General features: G+C 33.6%; 2 protein-coding genes across 6 annotated transcripts in view; one reads left to right on the top strand and one right to left on the bottom strand.

The window, feature by feature from the left end:
* The window catches only part of LOC128234066 (receptor-type tyrosine-protein phosphatase alpha-like), a 38,091-nt gene extending 31,554 nt beyond the window's left edge, over positions 1-6,537 (bottom strand). For all 5 annotated transcript variants that reach the window (XM_052948049.1, XM_052948053.1, XM_052948052.1 and 2 more), the window contains exons 1-2: positions 6,456-6,537; positions 3,709-4,041 (exon numbers count right to left, since the gene is read on the bottom strand). In XM_052948049.1, coding sequence (XP_052804009.1) covers positions 3,709-4,041; positions 6,456-6,513 — 391 coding nt within the window. In that variant the 5' untranslated portion in view covers positions 6,514-6,537. The remainder of the gene's footprint in view (positions 1-3,708; positions 4,042-6,455) is intronic.
* LOC128234067 (uncharacterized) overlaps positions 1-20,970 on the top strand; it is an 85,859-nt gene that overhangs the window by 36,620 nt on the left and 28,269 nt on the right. Inside the window, exons 2-8 of the mRNA XM_052948057.1 lie at positions 11,471-11,519; positions 11,917-11,939; positions 12,256-12,576; positions 12,951-13,066; positions 13,458-13,701; positions 14,504-14,622; positions 15,324-15,397. Coding sequence (XP_052804017.1) covers positions 13,028-13,066; positions 13,458-13,701; positions 14,504-14,622; positions 15,324-15,397 — 476 coding nt within the window. The 5' untranslated portion in view covers positions 11,471-11,519; positions 11,917-11,939; positions 12,256-12,576; positions 12,951-13,027. The remainder of the gene's footprint in view (positions 1-11,470; positions 11,520-11,916; positions 11,940-12,255; positions 12,577-12,950; positions 13,067-13,457; positions 13,702-14,503; positions 14,623-15,323; positions 15,398-20,970) is intronic.

The following is a 20,970-nucleotide window of genomic DNA, read 5'->3' as shown; positions in this document are numbered from 1 at the left end:
CCTCCTCCTGTGTTTGGGGCATGATGGTGAACAAGCGTGCGAAGTTTCAAGGCCAGATGTCAATTGACTTTGAAAATAATTGAGGTGGTACGCAAACATTAACGTAAATTCCAAGTAGACCAAGAGCTGTCACAGAGACAGCGCGCTCGATTATTCCGCGGCTTTTCAGTGTAAGGATTGAAAAGTTTTGGCGAAATATGCATGGATCACTGTTAGATTTCAATGCAATACATGATGTGCTGAGATACTATTATACATGTGGTTACATGCACAATTTTTACCAGAATGTTTAAGTCTAATAGTAAAGGGCCATTATTTGCAAAATTAACTTATTCAATTAGGTTGTGTGGTTGAATACGACTGTATAAAGTCTCATTGCAATACATCAAGTAGTTGCTGAGATATTATCCTATGTGTGCTAACATGCAAGACCTTAACCAGAATTTCTAAGTCGCATAATAAAGGGGCAAAAATAGTATAATATGAATAAAGGGGAAGGTTTAATGGTTGGGAGCCTGCGTGTAAAGTTTCAATGCAATACATGATGTATTCGCTTAGATACTGACTTAAAAGTGGTTACTTGCAAAACCTTAACCAGAATTCCTAAGTCGAATAATAAAGGCCTATTATTTGCATTAAATGCAAACAAGAGTTATCTAACTTAGTTAATGAAGTCGGTTGGATGGTTGAGTACCATTGTATCAAGTCTCAATGCAATACCTTGAGTAATTGCTGAGATATTAACCTATGTGTGCATGCACGCAAAACCTAAACGCTTGGGTGAGTAGTATAGCTCTCCTAATTCTTCGAATAGTCGAGCTAAAAAGGGGCATAATTTCGTCAAAATGCTTGATAGAGTTACTTCTTCATGTAAACAGGTTGGGGGCATGATGGTGAACAAGTATGCAAAGTTTCAAAGCCATATGTCAATGGACTGAAAATACTTGAGGTGTTACGCAAACTTTAACATAAGTGGTTACGCCGACGCTCGGGTGACTAGGATAGCTCTCCTTATTCTTCGAATAGTCGAGCTAAAATGATAATTGTCAACCCCTGGATGATAAGTGCGAAAGTAAACCTGTGAGAAAAGGTGCTACTGGTATGGTGCTTGAACCCACGACCATGTGAACACTTGCACGGAGATCTATCAAACTAAGCTGGCCGGGTAACTGATATTTAGGCAGTTCCCAGCTTGGCTGTAGAATTGACTGGTGCATTATAAAGACAATAAATCAAACAATTGAAGCACTAGTCCGAATAATAGTAACTTCAATGATCTTTTACAAATTTTGCGACTAAAAAATTCATTAAAACAAAAAATATTATCAGATAATGATATAAAATATGAGTTTTGTACACAAGAAATAAAATCCAACGAATTATTATGAGTTTGATGAGTGTTTTTCTTCATTTCATACTGTCAAAACAAAATGATATAAACAGTTATACATGAAGAGCACCTGCAAGGATGCGGTGCATAGATTTACAACAATCGGAGCCTTATGCCATTGTCGAGTTGTTACGATTACATATACAAGGTGACTGGTCGATCTCGAAGTTTACCTGAGATGGTCGAGTTGCTATGCTAGGTAAAATGGTTGTGTTTAAATGCATTAAATGCTAGTTTTGTGAACAAAATATTTGTACTTACATGGTCAAAACTAAAAAACGTATATAAAACTTTAATATCTATTTCAAACATATAATACTTATCTTACTTCTATTTTAATATCTTTCAACCCCACCCTGTTTTGCACAAACCCGATTAGACGTAAGGGATTGGATAAATCCCATATAACACGACTATTGAAGCACATAATTAATTTATTATGTTCTTTTTTGATGATTGAGACGTTCAGGTTAAACAACAATTAAAAATGCAAAATAATTTTAGTGAATTTAAATCAACTCAGACTTGAAAGTAACATGAAGACGTTGTAGTGAAGGATAAGCCATATCATTTTTTTTTAAAAATCGTAAAAAAGTCCGTCAACGTACAAATATTTGGATAAGAGATCTATGTAGATTTGTACCTTCGTGTCCGAAATCGATCACTTCCTGGCAGCTCATTTCTGGATTGTCTCCATCTAAATTAAACATCTTTAGACGCATACATTGTTGCCATTTTTGCTTACACTGATGTTGAAGCAATAACACTAAATACGGGCGAGTTATTTTGTAGAGGAACGTGTTCGAAATAACATTAATTTCATTTCTGCATAATCACCGCCATATTGTATGTCTTTAAAAACTACACCCTATAGTACAGAATAACAATAGGCATAAAGTTGGGTATAAAAGACTGGGCGGACCGGACCAAATCCGGAGCAACTGAAATCTCCGATCTGTTACGGAAATCGTTCGGAAGTTTACCTAATTTCCGGACCAAATTGAAATACGCATTGCAATGTTTCATATATATTTTATTTATTAATTAATATATTAAATTATGTAAGGTTACAATAATAATAATAATAATAATTATAATAATAATAATAATAATAATAATGATAATAATAATAATAATAATAATAAAAATAAAAAACATAATAATACAGACAGACAGACAGACAGACGCACAAACAGACATACATACATACATACAGACAGACATACATACTGACGCACATACTGACGCACAAACAGACTACACACAGACAGCCACACACGCACACACGCACACACATACACACATACATACATACATACATACATACAAACATACATACATACATACATACAAATATACAGCTGCACATACAGCCGCACATACAGATACACGTACAGACGCACATACAGACATACATACAGATAGACGCACAAACAGACGCACAGACAGACATAATAAAATAGATTAATTAATAAATAAAATATCTATAAAACATAGCAATGCGTATTATAATTTGGTAGGAAAATTCTTAACGATTTCCGTAACAGTACGGGTATTTCCGTTGGTCCGGATTTAGTCTTTTATACCCAACCAGGCATAACGTTTAACACTGTGATAGTTATAATCCGAATAACTTCCTCAAACAAATACAATAGTTCGATTGCTGCTGAAACATAAAAGCTATTTAACAAAATATTACATATGACATGAACTCTTTAACCGCGTATGATTTATTTCTTAATAGCTTTCATTCATAAAATATGTTCTTTGCCGGGTCAGTCTTAAATGCCGGGATATGTGTGATGTCACACGGGGTGCAAACATGTGGTGTAGCTTACTATTGGTTATAGGGTAAAAAGACTTCGTATGTAAATGCTTTATTTTCATTATTTTTTTTTAATGAAACTCATCAAATTGCAAGTACAACTATACTAAAAGTAACACGCACTGTTTTGTCATGAAAAAATGCAATAACGAGTTAAATACACATAAGCAAGTACTAAACGCCCCACATTCACGTAAGTAGTTCTGTTGCTACGCAGGTGGTGTGTATTAATATATTTATGTTCAATATGTCGTGTCAGGCGACTAGTCGCGTTTCTGAAATAACGCTCTCTATGTCGCTTGCAGCCGACAGTCTAAAAACTACATCCACTTTTGAAATATAATGACACGCATGCTGCTTCGAAAATCGCATCTATGTTTCATGATGCTCTCGAAAACGAACAATTTATATTATATATGGAACAATACCATTTCAAGGGTTAAAACTTTTACCTTCAGGACAAAGCTTATTGATAAATTTGCCAACTGCTTACCTCTAACATCAATGGATACATTATTTTTGCTCTTCGTTCCTGTCGAATTAAATGATGTAGAAACGCAGCTCCAGATATCATTGTGGTTAGTTCTGTTCAGAGGGTTTGTGGTGCATGTATAAGTCGTGAGGTTCAAGCATGAACACCCGGACAAGTTGTCCTTGATAATGTCGGAAACACATGTTTTGTTATGATATTTAATACTAGCAACGTTTAGCTGATTGTTGAAGAAATCAGCAAAATTAACATCATTTAATGTTGTACACGTGAATGTCAACGACGAATTTTCCTTTACAAACTGACTGTCAGTTGACAAGGCGACATCTGAACATCCTGTAAAATAAAAAAAATACTTGCATCAGAACATTTGCGTGAGGCTCGCGAAGCTAGAACAGTATAATTCTAATCCTTTGACAGATCGCAGTGATTTGATTCAATGTTTTGTACAATTTACTTTTCAGTACAACAAAACAACTCATAATGTACTGCTGAGACTAAGAGATTTAGAAAACAGGCCTCATGTTTAAACTCAATAAAATTTGGCCAGAGACAAAGAGTCTTACAAACAAAACTTGAATTAGGAATCTTGTCAAAAATCCTGTCAACACGAGCCTGAGACAAGTGTCCAGCTTATCATACTTGTCTAATCATTAACTGACATGTATACGGAATGTTTGGTTCTAACATCTTCAACCTGTTCAAATGATGAGAGAATTTTGCAGTACAAGTATGCTGTTTCTGTGGTACTGATAAGTGTAATTTGATTTTTTTTAATTTTAATGTAATATTTAAATTTTGGTCCGTTTAAAATTCTAATTCTAATTTGAAAACCATCGGTGCATTGAAATATGTAGGGACACGTATCGGTATATATCTGTTTATCGATATGAAACATACATGTATCTAAACTTATCTTATCCATTTATGTCCTGGGAAACTGAAAGTTCATTATACATATTTCCAAATGCACTTTTACGTTTTAGATTACGTTATGTCAGTGTATGTCCTTTTTGATCATTTAATTGGACTGGTGCATTGGAAAGTGTGATTTTGGTTTATGACCCATCCAGCTGTGTTATCTTTGCGGGGCAAATTATTTTATACTGGTCCGTTTATGACATGATATAGGACGTTGAGATTATCATAATTATGATAACCACATTTATTGTTTGGACAATATTAGGAGTTTTCATAAGTTTATATGCTTGATTGTTTAAATTTTGGCGATTATCAGGTTGATTACATTTTCATATTAAATATGTATTTTAAGTAATTGAACTTGATTGGATATTTTATAAAGATTAAAATAGTATTTTTTTTGTAATAAATGAGCGCTGACAATAAATTGTGTCAACGTCAATACACCTGCCTCCACCCCCGAAGAACAACACTAATGAAATATTTCCTCCTCCCCCAAACCTCCCGCCAAGTCTTGCCCCGATAAAAATAAATCATATTGATATTAAAACTATTTGAGTCATAAAACATACAATTGTAGAATAGTTGTGTCTTATTTTTATAGTTAAGATTAATATGTTTCGTAGATTTATTTTAATATTCGGTAATTGGCTTGTTCGCATTATTAACTATTGCTTCATTATAAAATGTTGTTGTATTGAAGTACCTGAATGCATTTTCTGGATATGGTAAATCACAAATAATGTTTTCTTAAAAACAAACCTCATATTCGTACAAAAACAGACTGCATATCTTTACAAAACTCATCAAAATAAATAAATGACAAAACAGCGTATCGATGGTCAATGCTAAGTAGTAAGACCTTGCATAATGTAAGGTCTGCGATGATATCAGGAATACGATCTATTTGTAAATTTGCATTCGATTTTGTCGATTGAATCAATGGTCAGATATATAATTATCAAACCTCTGATGAATGAGAATTGTTTTGACTGATACAGCATTTGTAAAATATTTGCTCGTGTTTTAACAATTTTACAACAATATTTTGATCCTGCTTGTCTGAGTCTGAGTCTAACAATTCGACTAAAGACGTAACTGAATAAGGGCTGGGTATAAAAATGTAAATATCGATTATGGACTAGAAACCACTAGATACGAATTAGTTGGTGTCGAATAATTTGACAATTAAGTGTAAAATCATTCTGGTAGAGAAAACAATATATTCTGATGCACTTTAAGTAAACAGCAATCTATGTTGAAACTGTTCAATTGCTAGATGCAACACATTAATCGCAATTGATTGGCATTTGATGCACAAATGTTACCAATCGTCTGAACGCTTTATTAATTTAAGATAATATGTGTATTATTGATTTTTATTTCTGAAGAACAATTTGATAACAAAACATTACTTAAAAACCGTTTTATTTGTTTTGAGTTGTAGGCACATACATTATTTTCTTCTATAGACAATATTCTTGGAGAATGATTTTTATTCTATATCTTTTGAAAAGATGAAAATTTTAGTTGTGATATTGACACGTTGTAAAGTCACGTTTCATCAGATGGCCATATTCTGAAAGTCATGGACAATAACAATGTCTGGTTAACATCATAAAGAGGGCCACATATAAGAGTATCAGGGATGAGTGATATGCCATACTTAGTTGCAATCACAGTAACGATTGGTTTTAAGCTAGACTATCTAAAAACATTTTAGCGTTTCTTTGATAACCCATTGAGACCAAAAAACAAGTATGATGTGCATAGATGAATCCGCATACCATACGTCTAATCTATTTTGAAAAACAATATATTTTTCTTACCGCAATGTAAAGCTAATTGTAGAAGGCTTAAAAACATAAATCCAACATATTGCTCCATACTTCAATTCAGAAATATAAAAACCCCAGTCCATAGCGTTCTATATATAGTTATGGTGAAAGCGCATGCGTAATTTCGTATAAGGTAGCTCGTACCACAACAATAAACATAAATGATTGCATTGATGTTAAGAAATCTTGCATTATGAGTGTTGTGTAACAACAGTTTCAGAAATCAAAACACATATCCGTTTAATGGATATGATACCGACATAATTGACAGTTTTCCATTATTTGTAAACGTTCCAGATATAAGATATCTACACAACCTTAACTACAGTAAACTTTTTTTCGAAATCATCAACACCTACAAAGAAAAGTACAACTATTGTTTTAAAAGTATTATACTTTAAGAGTTATTAATGTGTATACAAATGTAATGGCGATCTGGATGAACAAATAACTGCGTGTATTAATGATACTGTGGAATAAATAACTGTTGTGTTTGGAAATGTGTAAATTTGGCTGAACGCAACAAGCTATGACACTTCTTATAACGAAAATCGTTTTTGAATTACAGTGTACAGAAGTAAATAAAACGAAGCTACATGCACGTATATTAGGTGAAACAGGTGATATGACAGGTATATAACAGGTTTATAACAGTGACGGATGAACAGTTTTAAAAAGACAATGCCTTTGGAACAAGCAATTTAAGAACATATTTTCTGAATCACATGCTAACAGATTGTAACGTGCCACCTTAAAGTATCATGTTTAAATCAATAGATTACCACGGTCGTGTTTACTTCCGTGTTTATATCAAGAACGCTTAAAATCTAACACAATTCTGTGCGGGAACGAACTTGGATACCTGTTATATTTTGTCTGTAAGTTGACATTATTGTTGTATTTACAGGAATATTAACAAAACATTATATTTTATATAAATTTGAACGGTGTTTTTGTTTCCTGGTTTCAAACTTACTTGTCGCAGTTGTCTTGGCCATATCTTAATTATAATAGCAAACACGTATAAAAACACTTTAAATTAAAGCTAGATAAATGAAACATGATGTGAAGACACAAATCTTGAACAGTTTCCCTTACCTGATTTGAACTTGGAGGTAAAACAATAAATCGTGTGTTTTAAATGAATCATTTGACATGACGTTAAAGAAATGTCATGGCTGCGTAGTATACAGGATTAAAAATATTTATCGCGACATGCATGGCATATATTTTTTTCTTATCAAATAAAATGATGTAACCATCAAGTAAGATGACGAAACAAATACTTTTGTTTAGAGGACTGATAATGTATGTTCAATGATTCGATGTTCGGCGATTTTTTGTTTTATTGCAAAGATAAACAAAATACATTAATCAGTGCATAGATATGATCCAATTCAGTACATTGCATTTTTATTTGCACTTGATTTACAACTGTTGTCTTTGGGATAAATACTTCACAATCATCAATGCGAAAGCTTAGACGAAATTTTATTGCCTCTAACAGAATAATAAGTTAGGTAAGTTTGACTTTGTTATGCTAAGGTAACCGTCTGTCTACTCAGTCTGTAAGCATTGCAAAACTAAAGTTACTTACCTGAGAACCCAGTCAATCAACATCTATATACGAATACATGGTAACATCCTTTAAATACATTTCTCCCACAATAGAAATTGCTACGAAGAAAGCAGCCTACGTCCCCTATTTAAATACAATACACAGCAAAGTATATAAAAGTACATGTACATAAACTTAAACAGGCGGACAACAATATGCAGTATACAAAGAATAGCACAGAAATATACAGAAGAAAGGAGATAATCGTTGTAAGTTCAGGAATTTGGAGTTGCGGCAGTTGTCACTCTTGCATATCGATGGTCGCACGTCAAAATACCCGCAGCTGCATGTTTTTTTTTCTGTTTCGGAAATTTACATCACTAAAATAATAAAGGTGAGCCACACCTTATTGCAAAATGACGATTACATCTTCCAATTAGAAAATAGTGATGTTTTATGTTTGGACATCTCACATAGAAACATAAAGGCCTTAACTTCAGATATTTTAACTTAATTTTAGAAATTTAAACATCAGAATTTGTAACTTTGGCATTTTGAAGATCACCATAAGTGATCAAATCGCTTAGAAAATACAAAAAGTTGCAACTGAAACTTTGGATTGTTTATCGTCTGCACTTTGACGTGAGACCATTGATATATTATGAGCATCATTCAGTGAAAAACCTTTAACAACCAGTTCATGAGTCAAAATATACAGAACAATGCAAATGCAAATATAAAGAAAAGCACAACTATTTGTACTAGCTCTACTTTGTTTTTAAAATATATTATAAGTTTTAGTTTGATAATAGGGGACGTGTGCGCAAAAACAATTAACTTTATTAAAGCGAGCATTGACATCTTTTTCAAATGACCATGATTTAAATCTAGATAAAAGGTCATGTGATTTTCTTGTTTCATGTAATGAGCCGTGATGGAACACACAATGATTTCAGGACATCAGACTGACCTTATTCACCAAATGTGTTTGATTAAATAAATATTGAAAGGTAACATTGTAAACAGAAGGAAAAAGACAGATCAAATTTTTATATCTCATGTTCATCAGTTGTTTAAAACATACACTACGTCTACAAATCATTCCATATAATTCAAAGAGCTACTGCATTTTTCTTAATATAATTTACAAAAGTCGAACTAGAAATAAACATATTTCGTTCTACTATTTCATACTAAATATACCAATCGATTGATGTCTATTTACTCACTCACGGTAAAATAAATATTGAAAGGTAACATTGTAAACAGAAGGAAAAAGACAGATCAAATTTTTATATCTCATGTTTAATAAAATTCTATAATATAAGATATGACTAATAAACTATTAGGTATTGGTGCGAAAACCTCTGTACTGGCCAACACACCTTCAATAATTGACTTTCATAATAAAACCCGTTAACGAACTTATTAAAAGTTGGCTTTTGTTTTTCTTTATATTGTTTTCTTAATGATTGAAACATAGTCCGTTCAGAATTCCATTTGCGGAGGCATGAGTCTAACTACTAAGTTTCAATTGTGATTCACATTTGTAAAATAGAATCAACAAAAAGGTGTATACCTACAAACATGGAAATATTATTTCTATGTCATTCACATAGAGTATATCATGCAGTTGCCAGAGAAGTCAGAGAAGTCATTGTGTCTTGCAACTGTCCTCCGTCTTTAAACAGTTGATTTAATGGCCACTATAGGTAATTCAAGGTAAGATCGAAATAACGATAAAACTGTTTAGAATGTCAGTTGCTCTATGAACATCTTAGTACAGGAAGTATATATTGCAAAAAGACGTAGTGGCACAATAACAGAGTACTAGTAAGTTGTGTAAAAAATAACAGTCACAACAGAAATTAATTCAATATGCTGTTATGAAATGTTTTGCAAGTGTTTGCTATCTTAAGAAATAAACTATAACAGCAGACATTACTCTTACAAACATTATTGATAGTGAATTCATATGTAAATAAAATGTTGAAAAATGTATGCACAGTTCACAACAAATGTGTTTAGTAATGGCATCTGAGGAAATAATTTTAGAAGATTTTAATATAATTTAAGAATAGGTTTCAATATAGTTTGAACATGTGTTGGGCATACTTTATGATTGCACATTTAGTCCGTTGCTCACTTCGCATTAGACCTATGTTGCTTAAAAATTGAGAACTAAGAAATGGATGAACTTGACATCATTGATAAGTTGTTTTGTTTATTGTATCCTTATTAACTACATGGTATTGTTAAGCTGGAACAATATTTATTTGGATAAACAATACATGATAAGGTATACAAACAGTAAGAATGCTCACACCAGTACAAAATAAAATGCAAACTTAATTAGATGAAAATGCATTATGTTTCACGAAATGTATTGACATAATAAGGAAGAAAGATTAAAGCTTTTTCAATGACTCGTTTCTGTCGATTGTACAAGCTTTTTTGTTTTTTTTCGCGTCGAAGTATTCATGTTCAATACATAAAACTTCACCAGTCATTATATACAACAAGAACATCTTCACTTCACATCAAACTTGTCGATGTAACTCTTGTTTCAGTTGGCATTATTTCTGATCAGATTTCTTCAAATTGACTAGCACTTAAATGACGACCAATGCATGATTAATTTACAAAGGAAATTGATCCCTATTCGTTTTTCTACATATTCTTCGGAATTGCGAAAAAACATTGCAATAATCTAGAATATTGGCGCCCCTTTGAATATCTAGTAGAAAGAACTTAAGTTTATACTTAATTAGTATATGTAATATTATCATGCTCATCTAATGTTAGGCGGCGGCGATAACGGCAGCGACGTCGGAAGATATAATTGTAACCTGTTTCTGTTAAACAAACCTAAGTAATCATAACAGTTAAACAATATATTATCTTTGCCAAAACCAAAAGTACAATATTGTTTAAACTTGACAGTGTCATTTTAGGTAGCTGTACTACCACGGCAACTATCGGTAGCTAGCTTGATTTTCCCTAGAAGAGATGTGTAAGACTGATTACATCGGGGGGGGGGGGGGGGGTAAGCTTATTAACACTCGCACTCGTGCAAGGCCCATTAAGCTAGTGCTCCAATAAGATTGTTAGCCATGTTACGCTTTTGGAGTAAAGTGCACAGACAGAACGTAACCCTTGTTAGAGCTACCCTCGTTCTTTAACGTGCACCAGAGAAAAGCACTGTCATACCGGAACCCCATTAAACATCACTAGTATTTTAGTGGTGTGGCGGGGTATTGCCCCTGCGATCCCTGGATTGACAGTCAAGAGTTTTCATTCTAGACTACGGACCCACCACGATGACCTCTTGTTGCATATACATTGTTTATAGCCATAATTTACCTCCTAGTTACCACAAACATTATAACCACACTATTCATCATCATAATTATGAGTTGCTTAATACTATTTGTTACGACAATTTCAGCTTACCGAAAAGATTTCATCAGACAAAAACAGAATGACGAAGTTTCAAGGTAGGTAAATGTTTGACTGGTTGCAGACGCGGACTCTAGGGCAGATTACCATGTTATTTATGTACATTTGTCTGCACGTAAGAAAATTTATCAGCGTCTAAACATATTTACAACGCTTAACAAAAAAGAAAACACTATAAAATTACGCATTAATTTAGTTTAGCATGTCAAATTTAACATAAAGACTAAGATTATGATCATGTTTGCCATTATTATAGTTATCGTTCTGCAAGGCCAGAATTTGCGTTGAATTTGAAAGAGATTTAAAGTCGTGCCAAAATATCTGCAAACATAATATTTGATATAAAATATGGCACGTTCTTAATATCAGCGTCAACAATGCAACTATTTGTTTAGTAGAGGAATTTGTAAATTGTTTTATTTATTCCTTTTTCAGGGTGTATGATAGGTGTTCTCTTGGTGTGTATAAAAGGTATTATTCCGATGTAAAAACTGTGTAAACTCGTCAAAATGTTACAAATATATCTATATATATTTTTTTCCAATGACATTTGTAGACTGGAACATTTGTGAGATAAATGGTAAGAATTCACATTCAAAGCATGATCAGATTTGAACCAAGTTGTGTCGAAATAATATTTTGTACATATAATAACTAATTGTGTCGTGTTTTATTTTCGATTGCAACATTTAATTACGCTTATGTTTCAAAAAGAACACAACAGAACAATGTAGAACTAATGTTTTGAGATTTCGTCGTTTTTCTGTATTTCAGCTAGTTCAGCAGCGGTAACAATATTAGGGGAGGAAACACAGTATTTTTCTACCGATGAACCACTCTTACTGGAATGCAAATTGACCGATTTGACCGTAAAAATAGATTTTCGATTCAATTCGGAAACAATAGTAACTTGTAAACCAAATTTTGGTTGCAGCATACTCGATTCAGTTTTTTATGTAACAGAAACAAAATCAAATGCATTAACAAGTTATATTCTACAAACTGTAAATAACTTCACTGCAACCCAGGGTGGAGTTTACCAATGTACAGACATCGAAAGCAGCAGCAGCGACACAGTCACTGTGTCATACAAAAGTATGTGAATTGGCTACACGACTTACAGGTTTAATACAAAAAAGTGAAACCTTGTCAATTTACATACACGATGCTCGACAATTATAAATCCTGGATGCACCATTGAAAACTGAAAATAATTTCAGTCTAGCTATTAAGATTAAAATCACTATTTCCCATGATATTATTAAATTTACGAATGTCTGAGAACAATCGCGAGGTTTAATATCATGATGTGTCCAATTGCAAATAATTTAGAAAAGCCACGATATTGTAAAGGTGTGTTTTATGGAAGTCACTACCAGTCATTTCTTAACGAAGTATTTCAGTAGCTTAATGATATTGTTCGTTCGAAATTACTGCCAACCATTTTGCTGCCAAATATTTTTTTCCAGAATTTGAATTTGACACCTACGATGTTTATGAACAAGATCAGTTCTTGAGCATTTCAACAACGTGCGTGTTCCCCGCAATGCAAGAGTACATGGACATTTCGTGGTACACGTATGAAGTAAGTTAAGACTGTCCAAGTCTTTATTGGGCAATTTACAACGAGTGTATTTGTGCATTTGTTACCTTCATTTCATTGTTGAAATATTAACTTAAAATCAACCAACTTAAGGTAAAAGAAGGTATAAATTGTAAACCAATTACTTGCATATAAGGATGAAACGAAATTTTCATCATGCTCGTGTTGTTTAACCACATGGAGCCATTGACGTGATCGTAGTTTGCAGTTTATAGCGTCTTAGTGCTGATACTGTTATAAATATTGGATACAAATTAGCGTGATGAAATGTAAACGAAGCCATTATTCACAGGGAAGTCGTTACAAGTTGAACGATCAATAAAGTGACATGGTTTGTTTAAACAATACCAATCATTACCTACCTTATTTTCAGAATGATTCCCTACAACAACTTCCACTTGTAACAGATGAATATTTCATAAAACCTGTGAATAGCACTTACGACTGTCCAAACGCAACTTGCATTTGTTACCAGGCAAAAAAATATTCGTACGGTTTGGAGTTTACCAGACAAACGGGGCAGTATGTTTACTCTGTTGTCGAAATACACATCGTCCATTCGTTGTTCGAGGACGAACCGCTAATATGGAAATCTTCAAAAACATATCCAGTGAAAGGTAAATAAACGTTAAAAATAGTTCGGTATAAAAATTCGAGTTTTGCACTGGGCTATTGTCAGCTTCTCAACATTTGTTTTGGCATACATTTTATTTTTATCATGGTATATTTTATGTTTATTGTTCGTTTTGATCTCATTGTTTATTAAGGTAGTCGGGAAGCAACCATCAACAACTCTAGAACAATTACAACATTTATTTACTTACAGTCATTCAAATGTGAACATTTTGATTAATAGAATAATCAAATAATGTCGAAAATATCACAGAATATCTTCACTTATCCTGGTATTTTTAATATGTACATATTCAACCCACATACATTATTGAACACCTTATATGTACAAAATAAATCTTACTACACTTGAACTGTAATGTTCACATAATACTTAAATCAATTTTTAAAAAGCACTGGTGATTTACTACTTAACTTTTTAATGAAACATAAGCTTTACCAAAGATCATAAACAGCCATCAGGGTCGTATCAAACTCATGTGGATATTCCCTTTTACATTCTTAACGGTTCAGACATATTTTTGTTGAGGGTAGATCCGTGTTTGAATCAATCCCCGTCAATCCTTTGTAAATACATAACGGTAAGTGACGGTTATAGAAGTTTCGACTTGAATGTGACGCAAGTGTCTACGTATGAGTGAGAAGTTTCTTAGTGGTCAGCGCGGACAATTAAACATGACTGGGGTGTTCATGTGCAGTAACATAAAAATACCTAAATATTTACAGGTAAATGTATCAAGTGTAAGAGGCGCTCTCACTACAACTGTACAATTTATTTTTATATAGTGTTGGCGGAATCAGCATCAGACGAACCAGGACGTTTTAAGAAGAATATAGTTTGTGCTTTCATTGGCTGCGTTGCTGCTGTATTAATTATCGGATTAGTTCTGTTTATAAGATCAGAGGTAAAATCTTTCACAATCACTGTTGTGTAAATACAAGTTAGTTTAAATAAAAATGTAGGATAATACATACACTCTTTGAAGGACTCACATGGGCAAAAGCGTATTTGACGGGCGTCCACAAGTATTTTAGCCAAAGGAGAGTAGTATTTCTGGTATTTTAGGGTAGAGTGAAAACGGCAATATTCTATTGCAAATATGCGTTAACGAATTTCAAAAAAGTAAACTTTTTACAGATAAACTGTTTTCGATAATTGTGTGACGCCATTAATTCAAACCGTATAGCGTCAGTAACATCAACATTATATGTACTCAAAATTACACTTTACGTTCTTTGCCGTGTAAAATTATTAAGGTATTACTAGGTATTCAGATATGTCAAATGTGACCATGTTTTATATCACCCTCGCGTGCATTTAAAACCGTGAAGACATTAATAATATATGACGTCAATTCTTAATGACCCCTCTTATTAATGAATAATTTACCTTTTGTGTTCTAACTATTACAAATCAAACATCAGAAGGCCAGTTCATGATGATGTTTCCCACTCCATATATTTAACCTAACCTTGAATTCGCTTATAATTGAAATAATTAAATGTGCGTTTTAATATGTAATTCATTAAAATGAAGAGTGCGCATGTGTTCTTTTCATTGTTTGGCTAGTTCATGTTATCTAAAATTGTACAAATGATTGTTTAGGAGAAGAAGCAGGAGAAAAGAACAGTTGTCTCTAGACTTCCATTGTTTTCTTCGTTTAACGACAACGAGAAGAGGTAATACGTTAATTTATCGTTTTATTGCGAGATTGATATGTTTTTATACTTCGTTTTATTATTAAGCTAACATTGGTAACAAAGGTCAAAGATTGTTTTTTTGGGACATGTGTTTTCTGCATAGTTATGGCTTAATAATAAGTAAGTTTTATGCATGTCTGGTCTGCCTGTGTTGTTTTGTATATTTTATGTCCCTGTTTTAATGTATGTTGGGCCTCAGCCTTTGAACAGGGAATTTGTTAAAGTGTTAGGTACTTCGTTTTATTATTACAATAATTTAATTTCAAACTTCGGCATCTAAATTAGCCCTTTTAAACATATGTAAAGGTTGGGATGCAAACAAAGAAAATGCTATATGGTTATGTATGTTTATCATTTGCAATATTTTTAATTTTAATATGTTATTTCATTGAAGATAGTGTGAATAATACATAAAAACAACCATACATCACCTGTCCATCAAGGTTGTTATGTTAACTGCTAAGAATTTAACTTTTAAACTGCAAAGTTAACTTAATCCAGTGTATCAAAATATCACTGACCGTACAATTTGAATGGGTAAGGGGAATCTATATACCGCAATGTACATAAAGAAGTTAAACAATGTACTTGAGTTTGGTACAGGTAATAAAAAAATCATACGAAATAGCATATTATAATTGATGTTAGTAATCGTTTAGCAATAACTCACACAGCCATACAAACGTAACTCGGACCGTTAGCAATGCCAATGATATAGAATGATAATAATTGAAACGTTTTCTGAAAAATCAAGTTTGAATGTCAACAATAAAAGGTAATAAGTACAATACAAATGTATATGAGGATCTGGCGTTTTATTACAATTAGCATTGGTCGAATTTGAATATGTTTTGTCAAGATTTTCTTCATTTGAGAACTGACAAAATCACCTAAATTATTTGTTTTAAATGTCACATTGTTTTTAGGTGAAGGGTCATTGAATTGTATTTTAATAGCAAAAGGAAATGTATCATTCAGGCACATACCGAAATAAAGAAATCCTGTTAAAACATTTACATATGTCTAGAACATTACACTTCTCTTATATTTTTTGAACAAACAAAGTATATGCAGGATACACACTTAAAATAATCAATGAAGTTCTGTGTAGCACCGTCTTTGTTACTTTATATATTATACTTGATATAATCATACACAAATTCATTTAAGAGATAAATGCATTTCAGACATATACGAATCCACAAGTCTATACTACTCTTGGGTGATTCCCTCAGCTGTATACAAATTATATTGTTTTAAATTATAATAGAAAGAAGGCAGACGTTCTATTTGATAATGTAGTAAAATTGTGAAAACTCAAAGACGCACCAGCCCGACATAAAACCTCGAGTTATCCGATGCTTCGAGTAACACATTTTAGGCCTTCATGAAATGCCTTTGTACTATGTTCTAAGTCAAAACACGTCACATGTGTAAATGCGATGTTACTTTTTTATTCGATTATATATTTATATATACAAAATTGTACCATATTGTTCCAGTTTTGTATGTGTCTTATTTTATACATTAAGTCCGAAATCTGAACGGTAACTAGTAGATAAATTAACCATTCAATTACTAGAGTGAGAATATATAAAAACCATGCCCTCGTTATTGACATATTTAAAGGTTGTCAGTGCAGTAAGTAATAGATACAGTTCGAGCTTTTCTTCAAAAGTGTCCTCTTACAGACGTTAAAAGTCGTTTCGCTAGGACAAACATCTACTTTGCTCGATGCAAAGCCGAGGACAAAATTGGTGTTCGTCCTAGCAAAACGGTTTTTTACCTCTGTAACTGTATCTGATTTATATGACGATAAGTGTAATACATATATTAGTGAGCAAATAAATGCATTATTAAATAAATAAATACAGATATATAGAAATATTTTTCCGAAAGATAAATATTAGATTGTTATCATGGCCTTTCTAAATGCAATGTATCGGCTAGTGATATTACTCAAAATTCTCGTGGACGGTCCGCTAACAACCGTAAGAAGACACTTTTTCCATTGCTCTGCGGGGGGTTTAGTCGTATAGAGTATATTTTTTTTTAAGATTCAGTTTGGTTAAAACAAATGTTGTAAAAGTACTTTTTGTATGTTTTTTTTTATAATTTCTACTTAAGTATTTGTGCTAGTTTGCTTCTTAATGGACGGTTAGTTATAATGGGCATTGTGTATGCTTGTGATTAGCTTCACCTGATTTATTTACATCTAAATAGCTTTTTATGACTCCAACAATATGGTTTAATGGATCTTGAGCATGCTAATTTGAGCTGCACATGCATTCGGTTTGCTTAACTTAACTAGTTGCCAAAATGTGGTCTTTTGGGCTCTGTGTGTGCCGACGTAGAGCTGCACCTTGGTTTGTCTTGATATATTTTCTTTATGGTTCTCAAAATATGATCAAATAAGCTCACTGTATGCTTACTTAATGTTACACATCGGTTTAATTGGACATAAACGGTCTGCATGGTTACCAAAATTTGGCCAAATTGGATTTTTATATGCTAACTTAGAACTTACACATGGCTTTGTTTCTATCTAAATATGGTGCGACGGGTTCTATGTAAGCTTACGTAGAGCTGCACTTGGTGTTGTTTGGATCTAAATTACAATAATTATTCCATAAATGCGGTCCAATCGGCTCTGTGTATGCTTACTTAGAGCTGCACCTGGGTTTGGTCGGATCTTGCTTACCAAGAGCTGCACATGGGTTTGTTTAGATAAATTGCCTTTATGGTTCCCAAAATGTGGTCAAACGGGCTTTGTGTATGCTTACTTAGAGCTACACATGGGAATGTTTTGACATAAATTGCCTTTATGGCTGCCACAATTTGGTCTCATGTGCTTTTAATATGCATAATTAAAGCTGCACATGGGTTTGTTTGGGTCTAAATGGCCTTTCTGGTACCCCAATATGGTCGGATGAGCTCTTTGTATGCTTACTTGACGCTGCACTTTGATTTGTTTTGATCTTAACGGCCTTTATGGCTAAATATGGCCAATTCTTCCAAAATTAGTTCGAATGGGTCTTGCGTATGCTTACGTATAGGGATGCAAACGAATATTCGAATATTCGATCAAACGTTTGATATTCGAATGTCAAAATCGGTATTCGAATATTCGGAAAACAAATCAATAAAGAGAATAAAAAAAAACGTTTGCCTACAACACTGTTGTTGTTTATTAAGCGTGTTTGTCTTGTTTTTACAACGATTGTCGCCTAATGCCCTAGGTGTGAATGTGATGACAATACACTTAACACGCGTCGTATGTCATTTAGGGACATATCGTCGGGTACTATCAAACGTCCCCTAATTTTACAATACCTAGTTAGGAATCTGCTTAAACACCAATGTGTTGTCTTGACTGCAAATTAATCTGTGCAATATAGCGCAAATCACTGCGATGATGAAAATGTCATGTTCTACAATATTGTTGTTACATACAATATATATATAGGTGCTTAAAACTGTATTCCATGTTTTGATACAATGTTCGTGCTTTGAAATGTATATTGTAGCGTTTTAGGATATATTTCCTCTCTTGTTGTACAATAGATGAATCAAATCCACTTACGTTTTCGTTTCATTATTTTACAAGTTTCCGAGTTGGTTTGGGTTTTTTAAAGTTATACTTAGTCATTTTAGAGGTCAATCTCAGAACGTCTTACGTCCTACGGAAGACCCTCTATTGGCGCAAAACACTATTTTATAAGGAATCCATATAATTTCACATTGTTTACAAATATAAAGGCAGCGGAATTGATATTATTCGATTTTGTTGTTTTTCTGTCTATAATGTTTTGCCTTTTTCTTCATGAGCGTGGAGAATTTTGAAGGCTCATTTGGGGAATTCATGGTCCGCCGCGCGTACTGGCTACGACAAAGTGGGGTAAAAATGCCCCGGATATTACTTTTAGTGAATAATAATAGAAGTACATCTTCTAAAATATGTATTTCGGTAATCGAATATTCGAATATTCGATCGGAAGAATTACCTAATATTCGAATATCAATTTTGCTATTCGTTTGCATCCGTCGGTTACGTAGAGCTGCACATTGGTCGGGTTGGATCTAAATGGCATGAATGGTTCCCATATAATGGTCTTACGAGTTTTGTGTGTGCTAACATAGAGTTTTACCTGGGTTTGTTTGGATCCTTATGTCCTTGATGGTTCCAAAAAATGGGTATTAGTGTTTTTGTGTACGCTTACAATGAGCTACTCATGTGTTTGTTTGGATCTAAATGGCCTTGACGGTTCCAAAATATGGTCGAATTGGCTCTGTTTATGCTTACTTGGAGCTGGACCTGGGTTTGTTCGGATCTAAATGGCAATTATGGTTCCCAAAACATGGCCTAATCGGCTCTGTGTATGCTTACTAGGAGCTGCATCTGGGTTTGTTGCATTTAAATGATCCTCAAAAATGGTTCCCAAATGGTATCTGATGGGCTCTGTATATAGTGTTTGAGCTACACATGGAAACGCTTTGATCTAAATGACCTTTGTGATTGCCAAAATGTGGTCTCATGAAAGGCTCTGTGTATGCTTACTCAAAGCTGTACCGGGGTTTATTTGATCTAAATGGTACTCATGGTTCCCAAAATACCGTCTAATAGACTTTTTGTATGCTTACTTAGAGCTTCACTTTTTTATTGGACTTAAAGGGCCTATACATTTGCAAGAAATTGGTCTCAAGGGCTCTGTGTGTGATTACTTAGAGCTCCACATGGGCTTGTTTGTATCTTTGAAGCCTTTATGATTGCCAAACTGAGGTCTAATAATGGGCTCTGTGTATGCTTAATTAAAGCTGCGTCTAGGATTTTTTTGTTCCCAAAATATGGTCTTATGGGCTTTGTGTATGCTTACGTAGAGGTTCACACGAATTTGTTTGGTCCTAAATAAGCTTTGTGTTTGCCAAAATATGGTCTTTTTGGCACTGTGTATTCTTACTAAGAGAAGTGCATGGTGTGTTTGTCTCTAATTTGGTTTTATAGTTGCCTTATGTTCTAAACACCCATCCCCCTCACGTTTCGAAAAGGTGCAATTTATTGCAATCTGTCAGAGGGCTGTCGGTGATCTTTTGTGTCATATAGACATTTGTTATAGACTGGACGCTTGGAAGGGTACATAAGAGACCTACCTGGTGTCCATGTACGTTGTCGCCTTACATATAACATTTTGTTGCTTGCTAAACATTGATAAGACCTAGGAGAATTTTATTTTGGGTTACTTGCTCCGATAATATCAACACATTAGTTTAAACATTATATATTTAGCAACAATTGTAAAGAACTTATACTAAGCCACTCTCGTTAGCACGATGTTGCGCAAGAGCGTGGTCTTGTATTGTAGGGAGAACCTGAGTGCCCGTAGAAACTCCGATTTTCGGGCAAGTTGGCAACTAACCAAACTCACATGCGCCCAGGCCGGGAATTGAACCCGTGTTGCCTTGGTGAGAAGCGAGGGCGACTGCGCTAACCAGCAACCAATGTCAAGACCTTGTGAACTCAGGTTCATATCCTGCTGTCTTTAGATTGTTTTTAC

Source organism: Mya arenaria, chromosome 5 (assembly GCF_026914265.1).
Source record: "Mya arenaria isolate MELC-2E11 chromosome 5, ASM2691426v1".
Taxonomy (NCBI): Eukaryota; Metazoa; Mollusca; class Bivalvia; order Myida; family Myidae; genus Mya; species Mya arenaria.
This window is presented reverse-complemented; position numbering and strand designations above follow the sequence as displayed.